Below are 19,748 nucleotides of genomic sequence, written 5' to 3' on the forward strand. Positions count from 1 at the left end.
CATTACAGTATGGAATCATATTTTGGGGGAACCCACCTGTGGGTTAGATATATTTTCAAAATGAAAAAAAGGGCAATACGCATAATATGTAACCTAAGACATAACGAATCATGCAGACAACATTTGAAAACAAATGGCATTATGACACTGCCCTCTGCTTACATTTATAATATCGTCTCATTTGTCAAGTCATACCTGTTAAACAATGACTGCACATTAAAATTCATGGAGATATCCATAACTATGCAACAAGGCAGCAATCTGACCTACATATGATTCAGTCCAGAACTACCTGTTACCAAAAAAGTGTTTTAAATGTTGGGATACAAATGTATAATAATTTACCAAATGGAATCATAACAACAAAGAACCCAAGAGCCTTCACACATAAGTTAAAAAAATATCTCTTGGACCAATGCTTTTATGCAGTCGATCATTTTTTTGAAAGGGGTTAAAGTTGTAAAGAATTTTATAATAAATGTTCAATTAGGTCTGAAAATTATATACTGTGCATGTCTATGAAATACACTGGATTGTTATATACTGTGCATGTCTATGAAATATACTGGGTTATTTTACTATTACAACTGTTTGTATTTTACTACATAACGTTTGTATTTACTGTTTTGTTAAAGATAGATAACTTCCTCATTACAAAATAATGTAAAATCAATTTATTAAAAATTACTTGCAAATATGTTCTCTTGACCTGTCCAATTTCATATGTACAACCATACAATTCTATGATTTGTATTGTCTGTTTTGTTTAAGATAGATAATTTCTTCACTAAAAACTAATGTAAAAATCAATTTGTAAAAATTACTTGTAAATATGCTCTCTTGACCTGTCCAGTATCATATGTACAACTGTACAATACTGTGATTGCCTGTATCAATAAAATACAATACAATACAATAATTACATTTCATTTTTGTTACATTACTTAAATAAATTTAAAAATACTTTAATAGCATTACTTAGCTAACTTTACTAGTATAACTGCATTCTCAGAGTGCAGTAAACAAATCTGTAAAGTCATTGCATACCAACATCAATATTTTAGTTTTATTATGAAGTGTTTTGGTATTACATACATTTCAGTGATAAAAATGTCTGCCACCTTTGTAGAAATGAATCCTATTTGGAGAAAGACTATCTTCACAAGGCCAAACAAACCACTTCTGTGGCGTAAACAGAACCAGCATTGCTATCCAATATTGTCAAGAGCCCAGAATGAGATTTTCACTCTGCAGTGGAGTGTGCGCTGATATGAAACTTCCTGGCAGATTAAAACTGTGTGCCGAACCGAGACTCGAACTCGGGACCTTTGCCTTTCGCGGGCAAGTGCTCAACCAACTGAGCTACCCAAGCATGACTCACGACCCGACCTCACAGCTTTACTTCTGCCAGTACCTCGCCTCCTACCTTCCAAACTTTTCAGAAGCTCTCCTGCGAACCTTGCAGAACAAGCACTTCTGAAAGAAAGGATATTTCGGAGACATGGCTTAGCCACAGCCTGGGGGATGATTCCAGAATGAGATTTTCACTCTGCAGCGGAGTGTGCGCTGATATGAAACTTCCTGGCAGATTAAAACTGTGTGCCGAACCGAGACTCGAACTCGGGACCCTTGCCTTTCGCGGGCAAGTGCTCTACCAACTGAGCTACCCAAGCACGACTCACGACCCGTCCTCACAGCTTTACTTCTGCCAGTACGTCGCCTCCTATCTTCCAAACTTTTCAGAAGCTCTCCTGCGAACCTTGCAGAACAAGCACTTCTGAAAGAAAGGATATTTCGGAGACATGGCTTAGCCACAGCCTGGGGGATGATTCCAGAATGAGATTTTCACTCTGCAGCGGACTGTGCTTGGGTAGCTCAGTTGGTAGAGCACTTGCCCGCAAAAGGCAAAGGTCCCAAGTTCGAGTCTCGGTTCGGCACACAGTTTTAATCTGCCAGGAAGTTTCATTGTCAAGAGCCTTGTGCTCTAGATTACATATATTGCCAACATCGATGCCTTTCTAGAGGATTCTTATTTTATTTTTTTCAAAAAGCAGGATATGTAAAGAACTGTCATACTCATTCACAAAAATAAAGAAAAGATTCTGTTTTTAAATATGACGTCATGTTCAAGGATGCATGACTACCTAGTTTTGGATATTCAATGCATCTTAAATAAATCAAAATTCAAAATGATTTCCTTAAGCACTAGACTAGGAGTGACACATCATACATTTTATTTATTCTGCATATATTTTAAATCCACCAGTAAAACGGCTACCTACATAAGAATGTCCTGGGGAAAAGAAGTAGAATACCCCAAAAGTATTTACTGAAAGTATTTTTATGTGGTAGTGATACTATACCTCCAGAATAAACTTGTCCCTGCTGCAGAGGCCCCACATGGGAGCCTATCTTCAGGGCTCCAGTGACAGTGTCCACCTGTCGAAGAATTGTGCCTTCTCCAAAAAATAAAGGTTTTCGGGCATCTACCACTATGGTGTCAAAATAGGTCTTCCAGTCTCTGTGGGGTTCATCTGGCTAAATAAGGAAAACAAACATCTTAATGAATACAAGCATGATGGTACGTTATACCTCACTAATGCTAACTGATCAAATGTAATATGCTACAATGCACAGAATATAGACACCTTTTAGACTAAAATGCATCTACAGATTCTTTTTCTTTGAACACGAGACAGAATCAGAATAACAAGACTCTGAGACGAAGAAAGCTGAGATAGTTTTTACTTCCTCTCTTATTTCGCTATCTGCCTCCATAAATTCACTTTTTCATTTTTGACTAATTATCATTAACATACATGAGCATAATTTGAACTTCCATAAAAGAGAATGGTTGGCCCTCAGTTTTAAAGAATATAAAACCAGATCTAATTTTGTGCTTAATTTTATGTATGCAATTGATTTTCTAATTTATTTTTACTATTCCTAGTTAGTATCTTTTGTTATAGGGTGAAATCAGTAATTGTTTTGTAACTCAAATTCTATTGTTGACTTATAAACAAACATAAATTCTGCACTAATTATAAATATTTGGAAGATGAAACACTGGTGTTCTTTAAGTATTTATTTGGCTATATTTGAAAACATGTTAGCAAAGCCAGCAGTTAATTAATTCTAAATTAATTACCAGTTCTGTCAAAAGTATTGTTTGTATAACTACATACGTTAATTTCATCATTTAAACTAACAATTCGGCTTGCAGTAGAAGAAACTGTTAAAAACAAAGATTTTTGAATGTTTTCAGTTAGTTGAATGAGGTGTGCTTTAATTGTAATTTCTGTAAATTAAACATTGAACAATGTGTAGTTTCTGTGCCTATTATTGTGATGATATATAAGGGCCCTATTTTTGGTCCCGAGACGGTCAGTCCATGGCCAAGATTCAGACGAGGAACCAGTATTGGTTAGATCAACAACAATGCATCCACTTAACTGTGAAATAAGTGCAATAGGCCGTGTGCTATAACAATGACAGTGTCTGTTCAATACCTACCGCATTATGCGGCAAGAACTGTGTGGTTAGGTTTTTACTGCTCGTAGATGTTCGACACTAAACTATTGTAGCAGTATGTTGATGTTTGCTTGCAACCTATTAAGGAGACTTGTTGAATGTTAAACAACAGTGCACTGGCCATGTAACTGTGTATTATTGGGGGGTTGTGAACAGTGAAAGTTGGTTGTTTTGGGGAAGAGACCAAACAGCGAGGTCATCGGTCTCATCGGATTAGGGAAAGATGCGGAAGGAAGTCGGCCGTGCCCTTTCAAAGGAACCATCCCGGTATTTGCCTGGAGAGATTTAGGGAAATCACGGAAAACCTAAATCAGGATGGCCGGACGCGGGATTGAACCGTCGTCCTCCCGAATGCGAGTCCAGTGTGCTAACCACTGCGCCACCTCGCTCGGTGAACAGTGAAAGTAAAGAACTTAAAACACGGATGTGCACCTGTCAGTTACATCATTTAAAGTAGTCAGTATTAAACTTCCATTCTCCATTATTCAGCCAGTATCACAACACAGTATGTTGACACCAAGGACAATCAATGAAGAAAGAAAGAAAGAAAGAGGCTAACGTCACAACTCTACCCACCAATTTTTAAAACATATACAATTTTTTGCAGTGCCTCCCAGACACAACAATGACAAAATTGATTTTCATACTCCAGCTTCATGAACCAGTTTATTTACAGTAGGATACAAGAGAAAAGGGAACAAAGCACATACAGCAAAGATACACTATCAATGCACTATCCTTTGCAAATAAGTTCTTTTATATTATCAATTAATTTCATTTAATCCCTCGGTACACTCAGTTTCAGACTTTTACTGGAATACTGCACCATCTCAGACCAGCCTTACCTTTGAAAGAGGATCTGTCCACAAATTTGTTCCAGTGTAGTACATTTATTTTATGAGAATGGTCTGATTTCTGGTTTCATATCATTTCTCCAGATTCAATTTCTTTTTAATACTACTACCGGTACCACAACATACAACAGCCCTATTCATGTTATCTAAACTCTGAATTTTTTTTCTGGCTTCCTGAGTTCTGCTTCTGTTCCTTTGTCATGTAGACTGATAGATTAAGCCAAAAAGGTACCATACAATTTATGTAAAAGTGCAGTATATGGCCTCGATTTATCATCTTATTTTATGTTCCTGTATCTACATGTCACATGTAGAGCACGTAAATCCATGGATGTTTTGCAATGTCTCGTCAGTACTAATAGGTCTATCATTTTTCCTTTTTACTATTTAATTCAATTTTCTGACATCCAATACAAAATTGACATCTTCATTCTTTTTGTCTGCTACTGTGAAAGAATTGCTGTATCAACATGCTTATTCAACAATTCCCTGCACCTTGCACAGAAACAAATTTCCTGTGCTTTGTCACTCCATTCACTTATTGTCTAGCCACAGAGGAGCACTCCTCTCGTCACTCAGTATGACCCCCAGGATTGGAGCAATGCATTCTCCATCATGGTTTCGACCACCTCTCATCGTGCTCTGAAATGAGGAATGTTCTCCCCACTACCCTCCCCACCCATCCCACTGTGGTATTCTGCCACTCACCAAATGCAAACAATATCCTTGTCCATCCCTAATCCACCCCTCCTACCAGCTCCTTGCCTCATGACTCATATCTCTGCAATAGATACAGATGCAAGACCTGTCACATAAATTCTCCCACCACCATCTATTCCACTCCTGTCACAGGCATCTCCAGCCCCATCAAAGGCAGGGCAGTCTGTGAAAGCAGCCATGTGATTTACAAAATATTCCACAGCCACCGTCTATGTGGGCGTAGCATCTAACAAGCTATCTGTCTACATGAATGGCCACTGCCCACCTGTGGCCAAGAGACAGCTAGACCATGCAGTCACTGAACATGCTGCCCAACATAATATGCTTCAGTTATATGCTTCACTTTAATGACTGTTCACAGCCTGCATCATCTGGATTCTTCTCACCAACATCAGCTTTTCTGAACTGCACAGGTGGGAACTCTCCCTACAACACAGCCTTTGTTCCTGTAACCCCTCTGGCCTCAACCTCCGCTAGTCCCTATCTTCTACTTACTTATCACCCCCTTCTCTGCTCTCATGCCAGTACTACACATGCCTGCTATCCCACCAGTGCACCTACCAGTCTTTTCCCCATCTCTACTTCTCTTTTAACACCCCCCCCCCCTCCTCTCCCCAAACACACCCTACTGGACTGGACCTAGAAGCCCTATCCTATCCTCACCACTTCCCTGTACACAGCACCTGCCTCCCACCCCTAACCTGTTATTCCTCCCCCTCCACACCCCATGCCTCCCCATGTCAGACACAGTTACAGTCTGGCTCCAGCACCCACAGATAGTGGCCGTGAGTGTGAGAGTTGTGCTTTTTTGTGTGTGTGTGTGTGTGTGTGTGTGTGTGTGTGTGTGTGTGTGTGTGTGTGTGTGTGTGTGTGTTTTTGTGTGTTTTCTATCTCGTATTACAGTCTGGCTCCAGCACCCACAGATAGTGGCCGTGAGTGTGAGAGTTGTGCTTTTGTGTGTGTGTGTGTGTGTGTGTGTGTGTGTTTTTTTGTGTGTTTTCTATCTCGTAAGAAGGACTTTGCTCGAAAGCTTAATATTTTAGTAGTATTTTTCACTGTATCTGTCTGCAACTATGTGGTGAGTAGCAATCCATCCTTTTCATTTTATTGTTATTCTATCACAGATTTTCCATTATTTAATTCCCCTTACTGACATTTTCATGATTTCCTTCCTTACTGTCTTTTGTCCTCTGTGATCCGTCCCTCCCCAAAAAATATATGATTCGATTTTATAAAAGAAGGTTCACGTGGTTACATTTAAAAGTTACTTTCAAAATCTTTTACTAATGCCACTCAATCCACAAATACTGCACAAGTTTGTAAAACGTTTTTCCTTAGTCCTACTTTTGGCTATCGGGTATTCCTGCTGTGTTTTTTATCTTCTCCTTTACTTTCAGTTTTGTTTGTTGGGTATTTTGGGTCTTGTTCTTATTTTCCATTGGCAAATATCTGAATCTTATATCCATTTTGGGTCTTGTTCTTATTTTCCATTGGCAAATATCTGAATCTTATATCCACTTCATTTTGTTCTTTTATTTCTATCCTTTAACTGATGATGCAGCTTTTCTTTTTAAAGTAGTAGAACTTTCTTTATAATTTACTTTGCTAAATTTAGTTGGCATTAGAATGAGTAGTGCTAAGTGATATAGTGATAATTTATTGTCGATACAGTTTACAGATTAACTTTCTACAATTTGCTTGCCTTTTGTTAATACATAAGTTGGCTCAATAAGGAGAATGAATAAAAAAGCGAGGGGGGGGAGGGGATTGTTGGCATAGAGAGCTAAAAAGAAGTACAAATTGTTCAAAAGTCTTAGTCATGAACCACAAAGACTCCAGAAAAAGATAATTTTAACTCCAAAAATCAGATCCTTTGCCTCTATCAGCTCAAAATAAATAAATAAAATAATCTTGGCTACTACAGTCACACAGTCGAAACCTTACGGGAGGCAAAATTCCAGTGCTGCTGAAAGACACATTTTAAAACTGAGAAAACTTTTCCAAGCTTTTGGTGCTGCTAGTTGCAACCTCAGGGAGGAAAGATGACTAGATTGGGAAGGTCACAAAGTAGGGGCAAATCACTCACATGACACAAAGGGGGGGGGGGGGGGGGGGACAAAGATCTGTCCTACCTGAGGAATGAATTAATATTCCAAAAGCTAAGAACAGTTATTTTTCTGCTTTTAAATGTGTCTGTCAGCAGTACTGGAATTTCACCTACTGAAGATAAGTACTGGTCTGGCATTGTCTCTCTTCGTGATTTTATAGTTTTCTCACATGAATATTTCTTTTGATACAACAATTAGCAATGTGGAAGATAATGCAATTTCTGTAACTGTCCTCTCTTGTAAATCAACAGCTCTTCTGTGACTTTACTCTGTCACTTCAGTGGTCATTTGCCTGTAATAACTATTCCCTGTACAAAGACAACAGCGAATATCATGACTACAACACAAAAACCAAAATCAGTTTGCGCACTGAATTGAAAAGACTAAATCTAGTTTAGAAAGGAGTTCAACTGTTTTACAAATACTTTATTTTGAGCACCAGCATAGACATTCAAAAATTTAGTGACTGGTATTTACATATTTATTGTAATACTTAGCTTAACTTCACTTTCTGTACATATTATTGGTCTTCCTAAAGTGTAACATAACTTTCTGTTAACTCAGTATATGTTCTTAACTTGATATTTATTTACATTGTATCTTTTATTGTATTTGTGTAAGTTACGCAATTCACATGCTACCTGGATCTCCAGAACACGAAGTAAATAAATAAATACAAATAAAATGCAAAAAAGCTATATGCAAACACAAATTCTTGTGAGAATATTCACCACTTTAAATTCACGGCAAGATATCAAATTCTGTGTATAGAATGCAATGCTATATTTCAAACTCTGAGACTACAAGTTACTTTCTCACTACTTACTCTTGCTCCATGAGGGAAATCAAACAGATGTTTCATTATCTTGTCTGTAAAACAGTAGTCACTGTTAGTGAGAAGGAACACTTTTGCTCCACTCTCTCGTATCCTTGTGAGGAACATGGGCAGCCTTTCATCTTTTTTCACATATTCATCTAAGTTTTTAATAGTCTCAGATTTTAAATCTCCCTGAAAAACAAAGAAAAATCACATGTAATACCTTATAATTTTTTGAAATATGTAAAAAATAACTGATGAAACTATATTAATAACAAATATAGGCATTCAAAAAGTTTACCCATTTATAAATTTCCATTTCATGAATGAAAACAATACACAGTATGCAAGAGTGTTTCATAATACAGCACTTGTAGAATAATAATAATAATAATAACAGGCCCAAAACCACTAGCGTCTGTTCTGGAATCCAGCGGGTAGCAGTCAGCACCTGTTCACCTAGTTGGTGCAGCTGCTCGATGCTCTTCTTAATCTCAACAATCAAATCGTAAACATGTGACCTTCACAGAAGATCACCACAAAACAAGTTTCAACTTGAATAAGCATGATGGAACAAAAGGAAAGAAATCCACTACCCCAGGCATCAGTCTCTAGACTGAATCTTTCTGGTCATCGGATTCTGGGGGACCAGAAGAGTCGGAGCTTCTCAAAATCTCTAAGACCAAAATAGAAAAAGTTCATAGGAGCTCTCAACACAAACACACTCTCCAAAGTAGGTAAACTCAAACAACTCTCAAATACTATGGAAAAATTCCACATAAAAATCCTTGCGATTCAAGAAACACGATTTACTTACGAAAATCATTTTGATTCAGGAAACTTCAGAATCTACAAGGGAAAACCTGCAGTCCAGCTGAGCAAGGGACCCAAACAATTTGGCACAGCTTTTGTTGTGCACAAATCAATTATAGACTCCATAATAAACTTCCATTCAACATCACAAAGAATCTCGACAATCTCAGTAAAATCTGGAAACAAGGCATACACACTGATAAATGTATATGCCCCCCACAAATGATTACAATAGAGAAGATCCAAAGGCAATAGATGACTTCTGGGAACTACTGGAGGAAACCTCAAATAAAATCCCTACTCACCACGTGAAAATTATGCTAGGAGGTTTCAATGGAAAACTCTGCAAATAGAAAAAATTCAGGAAAATAACAGGAATTCATACAACTCACAAGAGAACAAATAAAAACGGCGAGAGACTGATAAACTTCTGCAAAAATTTTGATCTTAAAATCATGTCTACACAATTCCTTAAACCTGCAAACAAACTTACAACATGGAAATCACCAAATTCAACTTATGGTGAATTTCAGATAGACCATGTTGCCATATCTAATAAGAATACCAAAGAAATACTCAACGTACGAACAAGAAAGGGATTTTTTGAGTCAGACCACCATCTGCTGCAAATAAAGATTAGATTTCAACCTAACAGAAAGAAACCACCAATGAACAAAACAGTTAGAATTGATCCAGAATACCTTAAACTTATCAAGAGGGAAATTCTCCAGGAAATTGGGCAATCAAACACAACGAACTGGAAGAAGTACTGAAAAACACTATGAAATGTGGCAAACCCTCAAGAAAGAGAAAACACAGATAGTGGAACAGTGCATGTGATCAAGCAATAGAAGAAAGAATACAAGCTTGGAAAACTTTCAGTAGCAACAAAACTACAGAAAAAGGGCAGGAATTTTTGAGAATACAGAAGAGTTCATCCAAGGCAATACGAAGAGAAAAACGTAGATATGATAAAAGCCGGCTTAAAGAAATTGAACAAGAATTTATCAAGAACCCAGAATTTTTTACAAAATTTTCAAAGAAAACCTAACAGGGTATCAACCACCTAATCTGCACTTTCGCCGGTCTGATGGATCACTGGAAACCAACCCTAAAAATAACTGTCAAATTTTAGCTAAATATTTTCACTCACTTCTCAACTGCAAGCCTCTGACAGAACAACTAGATTTCAAAAAACCCACATCCAATCCCGATTCAAATCCACCATCACTTAAAGAGGTAAAGGAAATAATCAATTCTTTGAAGAACAACAAGTCTCCAGGAAAAGACGGAATCATAGCAGAAGTATGGAAATTAAATGATAATAATCTCACACAAGCAACCCACAGAATTATATCAAATATTTGGGAAACTGAACAAATACCTGCAGAGTGGAAATGTGCATTAATTCACCCTCTCCACAAATAGGTGCAAAAACCGATCCAAACAATTACAGGGGAATTTCACTGCTCCCTGTAATAAACAAAATTCTTTCAAAGGCCCTGTTGAACAGACTAGAGGAACAAGCGGACCAGTTAATAGAGGACTATCAGGCAGGGTTTCGCAAAGGTCGAACTTGCATTGAACAGAAATGGAACTTAAAAACAATTTTGCAAATGAAAAGATGTAAAAATACTGTGGTAACTGTTGTCGATTTTAAAAAGGCTTACAATTCAATAGATGGACAAACATTATTTCACACCTTAGAGGTGTTCAGGGTTGACAGGAAAACACGGTCAATTATTCAACAGGCATTAACAGATACAACCTCCAAAGTTAAATTCATGGGAGAAACATCAGAAGCATTTCATATCCACACTGGTGTTCGCCAGGGAGATGGAATGTCCCCCTTTCTGTTTAACATGGTTCTGGAAAAAAATTGTGAGGACATGGGAAAAGGAAATAAAAGGAATTCACTACACAGAGATCTCTGGAATTTTTGTTTTGCATGGCTGGCAAGGTTATGCAAATCTTTTGTTTACACGCAGTTAAAATCATGACAGTGCAAGAGCAGAGCAGCAAGCTGTCATGTATGTACAATGTTTTAGAACTTAAAATGTATGTCAACCATCTACAAGGAAAAGTATTCAATTCTACCACAATAAATTGAAAACCACACATTGTCTGCTACATATAATCTCCTGGAAAACCACGGACCACTGAAGAAAATGTCGACCACATTACAGAAGCACTGCACAAAGCTCATGTAAATCTGTTCATGCCGCTAGTTTGCAGTTATGGATTCCATGCTCAACACGGCATGATTTTTTGCATAGAAGGCTCTGTCTAAGAGCATACAAGATTCAAATGATTTATGCAATAAAACCTAATGACAAAGTTGTAGGTATGAAATTCACACTGTATACGCTACATAGGATTAATGAGTTACATGACTCTGCAACATGTGTGTTTCTCCAATGAAGTGACATGAAGATGTAAACACACAAAACAGTAGAATATGAAGTAATGAAAATCCACACGTCTCATGTGAAATGGAGAGGGACATCAAAAGTCAACCTGGGCACTGGCTTAATGTATAACATGGTGATCATAGTGACAACTCTTAGAATGGACAGAGACTGGAATTTTGTACCTGGATATGCTCAAATGGTATGGTCTCCCATAACTACCACATGAAATTATCTTCCAGCAGGATGGAGCTCCACCACATTTCAGCCCCGTCATCAGGGAATTTCTGAACAGAGAAACGCCTGGGAGGTGAACTGACAGAGGTGGGCCAAATGCTTAGCCTTCTAGGTCTCCAGACGTTACCCCATTAGATTTTTTCTTATGTGATTATGCGAAAAACATTGTCCACCAGGTTAAGATCAACAATCTCTTACACCTGAAAGACCACAATATGGGATGCTATGGCTACAGTAATACCAAAAATGCTCCAGACTTCATGGAATGAGATAGAATATCAGTGCTCACTCCGCTGCAGGCTGAAAATCTCATTCTGGAGATAGAATATTGTTTGAATATTTGTTGTGCCACCAGAGCATCTCATATTGAAATCTACTGAGGACGTGGCATTTAGAGGGAAAACTTTTGTAGTCTCTATTTGCAACATCGTAGGCCATACATTTATATAAAAATAGTTTGCAAGTTACACATTGTTTATTTTGGACACCTTCTGTATCAACACTCAATACTTATGAAGCTTACAACATTTACTTCTTTCATGATACTGAATCAGGAGTCTCATTTAGCAACTACAGAACATGAATTAAAAAGATAAAACCTTATTCATAAATAAATCATGATAAATAACGTCACCATATTCCAAGATGATATTTACTTCACAAGTCTCAATTTCTGAGTTCTATAATTATTTCACCATTATCACAAAATACTGAACTTACAAATATATAATTACATGCAATAAAGAAACTGTTTCAATTACCATACCATTCAGTTCTATTCATACAGAGAGCGACTAGCAAAAGTGCATGAAGTGCTATACTTATTTCGAAGTACAGTTAGTTCTAGCTCCAGTTCTGTCTATTAAGATTTCATTGTATGCTGATTTCTATTCCTGTGCTTGAAAAATTAAAAGTTGAGCACTTTCTAGTCTCGAAAGAATCTGTCAGGTGTGTGTGTGTGTGTGTGTGTGTGTGTGTGTGTGTGTGTGTGTGTGTGTGTGTGTGTGTGTGTGTGTTAGATTAGATTAGATTAGTTTTCATTCCATAGATCCGTGCTGAGGAGATCCTCGTGGATGTGGAACACGTCCATTTTTTTTTTTTTTTTTTAAAGCTGAAATTACAATACTAATAGTATGAATATATACAATACATCATTTGTTTCTACTAAAAAATTCGTCAATGGAGTAGAAGGAGTTGGCCACTAGTAAGTCTTTCAGGCTCCTTTTAAACTGATCTTTATTTGTAACTAAATTTTTTATGTTTACTGGCAAATTATTGAAGATGAGTGTTCCTGAGTAGTGGACCCCTTTTTGAACTAAAGTAAGTGCTTTTAAGTCCTTGTGCAGATCATTTTTGTTCCTGGTATTGTATGTATGAACTGAGCTGTTTGTTGGAAAAAGAGATATATTATTTAGGACAAATTTCATTAATGAGTAAATATACTGAGAGGCAGTAGTTAGTATACCCAGTTCTTTGAAGAGGTTTCTACAGGACGTCTGTGAATTTACTCCACAAATAATACGTATTACACGCTTTTGGACTCTGAAAACTTTTGTTTGACTTGAAGAGTTACCCCAAAATATTATACCATATGACATTATGGAATGAAAGTAGGCAAAGTATGCAAGCTTTTTCATTTTTATGTCACCTATGTCTGCTAACACTCGAATTGCAAATACAGATTTGTTAAGGCGTTTCCGCAGTTCTGTGGTGTGCTCTTCCCAACTGAATTTATTATCAAATTGTAATCCCAGGAATTTAAGACTGTCAACCTCTTCTATCTGCTCTTCTTCGTATTTTATGCATATGCTGGGTGGAAACCTCTTACAGGTTCTGAATTGCATATAGTAAGTCTTTTTGAAGTTTAATGTCAGTGAGTTGGCTTTAAACCATTTATTAATATCCATGAAAATATCATTAGCAGATCTTTCTAGAACTACACCTGACATACTATTTATTGCAATACTTGTGTCATCTGCAAACAAAACGAACTCTGCTTCTGGCAGTGTAACTGATGAGAGATCATTAATGTACACAAGAAAAAGCAATGGCCCTAAGATGGATCCTTGTGGGACACCACATGTAATTTCTTCCCATTCTGATGATGACTGATGACTTAATTCACTAGTCCCTTGCACTGACACCCTTTGTTTCCTGTTAGTGAGGTATGACTTGAACCATTTTGCAGCACTGCCCGTGACACCATAGAATTCTAATTTACTTAAAAGGATGTTGTGGTTCACACAATCAAATGCCTTTGACAAATCACAGAAAATACCTGCTGCTTGTAATTTGTTATTTAATGAATTAAGTACATTTTCACTGTAGGTGTAAATAGCCTTCTCGACATCAGAACCCTTCAGAAATCCAAACTGTGTTCTTGATAATATGTTATTTGTGGTCAGATGGTTGAGCAGCTGCCTGTACATTACTTTTTCTAAAATTTTTGAGAACGCTGGCAAAAGTGAAATAGGTCTGTAGTTTGATGGTATCTCTTTATCCCCTTTCTTGAATAGAGGCTTAACATCTGCATATTTTAGCCAGTCAGAAAATGTCCCAGTTATAATTGACTGGTTACACAAGTAACTTAGAATTGTACTAAACTCACAAGAACATGCCTTGATTAACTTTGTTGATATTTCATCGTACCCACTAGAATGCTTTGTTTTTAAAGATTTTATTATGGAAGTTATTTCTTTTCGTGAAGTGAGTGATATATTCATGTACTTGAAGCTATTTGTGAAGGCTGTTTCAGATATTCAAGGGCATTATTTACTGATCCTGAAAGTCCCATTCTATCAGTAATGGATATAAAGTGCTTGTTAAATAGATTTGCTACACTATGCCCATCAGTTACTAATGTGTCATCTACCCTTAGTGCTATTTGCTCCTGTTCCTTTCTGGTTCTACCAGTCTGCTCTTTCACTATATCCCATATTGTTTTTATTTTGTTCCCTGACATTGCTATTTTCTTCTCGTAGTGCATTTGTTTGGACGTCTGAATTACTTTTTTTAATGTTTTACAGTATTCCTTGTATTTAGCTAAATCATCAGCACTGGAGCTATTCTTGGTCAACAGACACATTTTCCTTTTTGTCTTACAGGAAATCTTTATTCCTTGTGTAATCCATGGTTTTATTATAGACTTCTGTTTAATTTGAGTAACTTTTAGAGGAAAACAGTTTTCAAACATGGTACTGACATTGTTCATGAATGTGTTATATTTTTCATTCATGTCATGAGCACTATAAACATCTTTCCAGTTCATATCTTTGAGCAGTTTTCTAAAACACTCAATTTTTGGTTGATTGACTACTCTCCTGTACTCAGATTTAGCAGTCTTGATAATCTGCTTAGAATTTACATCTAAAACAAGGAGCTGCATGTCATGATCTGATAGTCAATTTATAACAGGTTTTATGATATGATTTTGTTCCTTTGATTTGTCTATAAAAATGTTATCAATGGCTGTCCTTGAGGATTTAGTGATCCTAGTTGGAAAGCATACAGTGTGAGTTAGATTGAAGGACAACATTACTAACTGCAGTGAATGTTTACTGGAAGATTGCATTAGAAAATCTGTATTAAAGTCACCAGCAATCAAAATTTCTTCCTTTCTTCCTGTTAAATAACCCAAAAGAGCTTCTAGATGATCTAAAAATAGATTATAATTTCCTGCAGGTGCTCGGTAAATAGTTATTATTATATAGGATCTGTTATGGAACTCTACTTCTGTTGCACATGCTTCTAGATGCTGCTCTAAATAGAATTTATTAATGTCAATGTTCTCGAATTTATGGCAGTTTTTGATAAATGTGGCAACTCCTCCTCCATCCATATCCACTCTGCAGAAGTAGGAAGCTAGCTTAAATCCTGAAATGTCTAACATATCTATCTCAGTGGTCACTTGATGTTCAGAGAGGCAGATTATGTCAATTTGGTTAGATGAATTCATTTCATCGATACAAATGAGTAGTTCATCAACTTTATTTCTAAGTCCCGGAATGTTCTGGTGTAATAAAGATAACTGATACTGCATACTAATGGGATTGTAACTGCTTTGGCGAAGATGAACTTGCAGTTTCTGATTACTTTCTGTTAAACACTGTTTAAATGGAGGCTGTATGATAAAATCTGACTCCTGTTCATCTGTTTTCTCAAACTGAGTGTGTCTGCCAATCTCTCTTAAAACTCGTTTTCCTTCCCCCTTCCCTATTCTAAAAAAGGCATCCCTCTGACACCTGTGACCACTGGTATTTTACCACTTGTGCCAGTGTCCCCCCTTAGGTTTTCTGCAATCAACCCAGACAGTTTTCCCTTCCTTTTCCTATTGAGGTGAAGGCCATGCCTAGTGTAGTCCCATCTATCGATAGCATCCACAGGAATCAAACCAATATGGGACCCTATATCTGTCCTAAGCAGCCACACCAACTCCAAGTTCACCCGCCCTACGGAAGAGTTCAAATGAGGCCGATCATGGCGCCTCAACACAGACACAAATATACTTGAAAAAAGAGAGAGCATTGGTCGTATATTTTTTTATACTATTGCAAAATCGATTTTCTGTCACTGAGTGACCATCTTCAGTGCTATATTGTATAACTTAAATTGGGATGCACTGTTGTCACTATGCTTACGGCGATCACATTGTCTATGTGATCGCCATAAGCATAGTGACAACAGTGCATCCCAATTTAAGTTATACAAGATAGCACTGAAGATGGTCACTCAGTGACAGAAAATCGATTTTGCAATAGTATAAAAAAAAAAATATATATATATATACGACCAATGCTGTCTCTTTTTTCAAGTATACCTGTTATCTGGTCGTTGTGCACAAGACAACATGGAGTCGCCAATCAACAGACACAAATCCCACACTCGTATGCTTCGTTGCTGATGCTATCTTCACCAGGTCACTCTCTATGGAATATTCAGAGTCTCTGCCAATGCTATTTCCCGGACCACCCACTATAACCATGGCATCCTCCTTTGTGAAATCCTTGCATAAAGGATGTGACACTGACATGGTGTAAGTATAAATACAATGAAACTTCATGGGAGATTAAAACTGTTGGTAAGAACACTGTCCACAAATGGCAAGGTTCTGAGTCCAAGTTCAGCACAGAGTTTTAATTTACCAGGAAGATTCAAAACAGTTCACACCCCACTGCAGAGTAGAAGGTTCAATCTAAAGTTACAACATCTCAGCTACTATTACAGGCTGCCTTCATTGCAATATCTGCTTGTGGTATGGCATTGCAGATGTACGTATTCTACTGTACCCCTCACCTTCCAGCTGTCACATGAGAGAGGTATCTTTCCATCTCATCTGTTATCTGAATTACAATGTGACAGTGATGTATAGTGCTTTATTATTGGGACTGTTACATGTTAACTTTTACTGATTATCATTGATTAATATGGTGGAAGTTGCAGCAAAGAGAGATGTGTTTTCCTGGGATGCCTGCAACAAGTCTGTGACTTCTGTTACTTCTAATGTCACATCAGAAAAACATGGGAAGGGGAACCATAGTCAGCCCACTATACAGCAACTACTTGCAAGCTGGCCTGTCAAAGACAGCAAATAAAATTTAAAAGCAAACCCTCTCAGTAATAGTGCAATTGTCCTCCCTCCCACTTAATCCTGTTATCTAATAAACATGTACGATAAGACATTGACCCTGTCACATGAAAATGGAGGGACAGGGACTCAACAGTAGATATGTTTCACATCCCTTAGCCTGTAGAATACCACATACATAGTGATGGATGTTTCACTGTCAGGCCAGGCCACTGTGTCAAGTGTGAGGCACGAGGCTTCACTGTGGCTGCCAGTGGCCCCATGGCAGTGTTAAGGCTCTCCCTTATTACGGGATTTACAGAAAACACTGTGTGAATGAATGAATAAATAAAGACACGTACAGCAACATATCACAGAATCACCCTGATGTATGTTGCCTTTAACAATACTCGAAATGAAAAGTTGGGCAATGAGCAAACAAAACAGACAAAAATTTTAAATCTGAAATGATTTTTCCATACACCTTCTCGATGTACTACAGATTCACCTTACAAATTAAACAGAAGTGAGAGAAAAACTCTTTTATACACATTATCTTCAAGTATGCAAGTACACTGTTCTGCAAAACTTAGGGAAGATAGATAAAATAACATAATATATTAACTATTTGGTGGCAATGAATGGAAGTGCAACTGAGGTAGGGATGGGCAAAAAATATGGATATATATTGATGTGATTTAAGTTACAAATTAATTGATACTGAATACTGGAAGCGATATTTTAATTTTCTGTCCTTTCTTAATTCACAGGCTCTATAGTTATTATCAGCAGATTTCTTGCTCATTCCAACTACTGCCAATCTTTCCAACTGACAATAAATGTCTTACAATGGGCTTAATTTATTTTCATATTCAGTCCTACAATTGAGCACCAGATTTGAACATGAATGTATCTATACTGCGTATTCATGAAAGCTTTTTACTTCCGTCATTTCTACCATTGCAAAAGATAGGTACAATGTGCAAAACACACACATTTTGTGACAGCTCTGAATGAGAATGGTGGAAATTATCACTTCTTCCTCCCAACTATGAGGCAAAATGTGTGCTTCTCTTAACCCCTGATTGCCTGGATCAAGAAAAGATACACACACGGTAAAAGTAACGTACACTCAACACAAAAATAACACACTCTACAGCACTGGTGTTTAATGGAAAACAGACTCCGTTTTCTGAAATGTTTATGGTAAGTACAATATTTCATGCTCAGAACATATATAAAAAGTGTTTCACTCCCAAGAATTCAAGACATCTCTCTCGTCATCCATTTCACTTCTGCTGCCTCGTCATTGTCAGGAATGTCTGGCTAAACGATATTCCCAAGAATGGTGGACCTCAGTGTGGCATATCTTGTGTAACACGCCATCTACTGACAATATGGTGAAGCCATTCAAACAGTACCTAGAATACCCATCAAAGAATGAGGCACCCTGATGCCCTTCTACCAGCTATGTCTTAGTTGCTTAGGTGCTCTGCTATTGTTCGCTGGTTATTGTGATGTGACATACTTTATGTAATTGAACTGAACACAGTGTCAGTGCATTGTGCGACCAGCCTACACATTGTTACATGTGTGTCTGTGATTGTGCTCAAAAAGTAACAAAAATGTCTGGTTTGTCTTCAAGTTGATTTGAGTCTCCAAAACAACTATGTCTGCAGGGGAACATATTAAACAGAGAGCTCTGTTAATGTCTTTTGGTGATGATTATTAGTTTCATTAATTAGTTTCTATCTTTTTAATAAGTGATTTTATAGTACACTGTGTGTCTTTTACTAGTTAATACAGTATTTGTCAATTTTTTAATGTTTGTTAATCTTTTCTGTGACTTCAATTTTTTTAAATTTCTGTTAATACTGAAAATATTGGCCAAAATATCAATATTTTTGTCTTGATAATATCAATTTCTTTTATAAATATTGATATAACATATATTGATATTTTTAAAAATTTGCCAATCCTAGGGTGAGGTCTCCCAGTCGTGTTCATCATGAACATAAGGCAGTTGAAGGAATAGGAAAAGAAAGTGTGTGTCAATCAGGAAGCAGTTATGCTGCAATGTGGTGCTGTTCTTCATTACAACATGGTCCGGAGACAACACTTGGACAACTTCACAAGGGAAACTGATTGATTGATTAACTGAGAGAGCTTATGGGACTAAACAGCTAGGTCATCAGTCCCATGATTCCAAAGTTACCCATGGAAGAGAAGGACTCGGCTAAAAGTGGGTGGCTCCAGTCAGAGAAGTCAAACTATGAAAATGAGGAAGTTAAAACACGTTCAGTAGAAGGTATAAAAGGGTAGCCCAAATCTGAAAACTTGGAAAACAAAGGGATAAAAGAGCAACCTTCGTGAGGGGGACTGGTAATGGGTCCCAGACTGAGAAAACATGAAGAGAGGCCCCAACCACAACCACCCTGCCCCTGCTCCAGGAGTAAAGGAAAACCTTATATCTGAAAATACAAACCACTTTCACAGAGGAAACTGAGGACCAGTTCAACCATCCATGAATCGTCTGCCAATATTAAATTTAAGGAATCTGGAAGACTATACCTAGTACGAAGAGCCAAAGGAAGGGCACATTCCATCAACATAGGGGATACTGTCAGTCTGGCTCCACAACCACATTGTGGGGAGGTTCATTACACAAGAGGAAACAATGAGTGAACCTGGTATGAC

The 19,748-nt window shown here is 37.3% G+C and overlaps 1 protein-coding gene across 3 annotated transcripts in view; it reads right to left on the reverse strand.

Annotated features, from left to right (window-relative positions):
• LOC126248330 (cytosolic purine 5'-nucleotidase) overlaps positions 1 to 19,748 on the reverse strand; it is a 432,318-nt gene that overhangs the window by 41,095 nt on the left and 371,475 nt on the right. For all 3 annotated transcript variants that reach the window (XM_049949235.1, XM_049949227.1, XM_049949244.1), the window contains exons 7-8: positions 8,040 to 8,222; positions 2,364 to 2,538 (exon numbers count right to left, since the gene is read on the reverse strand). In XM_049949235.1, the coding sequence (XP_049805192.1) occupies positions 2,364 to 2,538; positions 8,040 to 8,222 (358 nt within the window). The remainder of the gene's footprint in view (positions 1 to 2,363; positions 2,539 to 8,039; positions 8,223 to 19,748) is intronic.

The sequence above is a fragment of the Schistocerca nitens genome, chromosome 1, assembly GCF_023898315.1.
Source record: "Schistocerca nitens isolate TAMUIC-IGC-003100 chromosome 1, iqSchNite1.1, whole genome shotgun sequence".
In the NCBI taxonomy this organism is placed as follows: Eukaryota; Metazoa; Arthropoda; class Insecta; order Orthoptera; family Acrididae; genus Schistocerca; species Schistocerca nitens.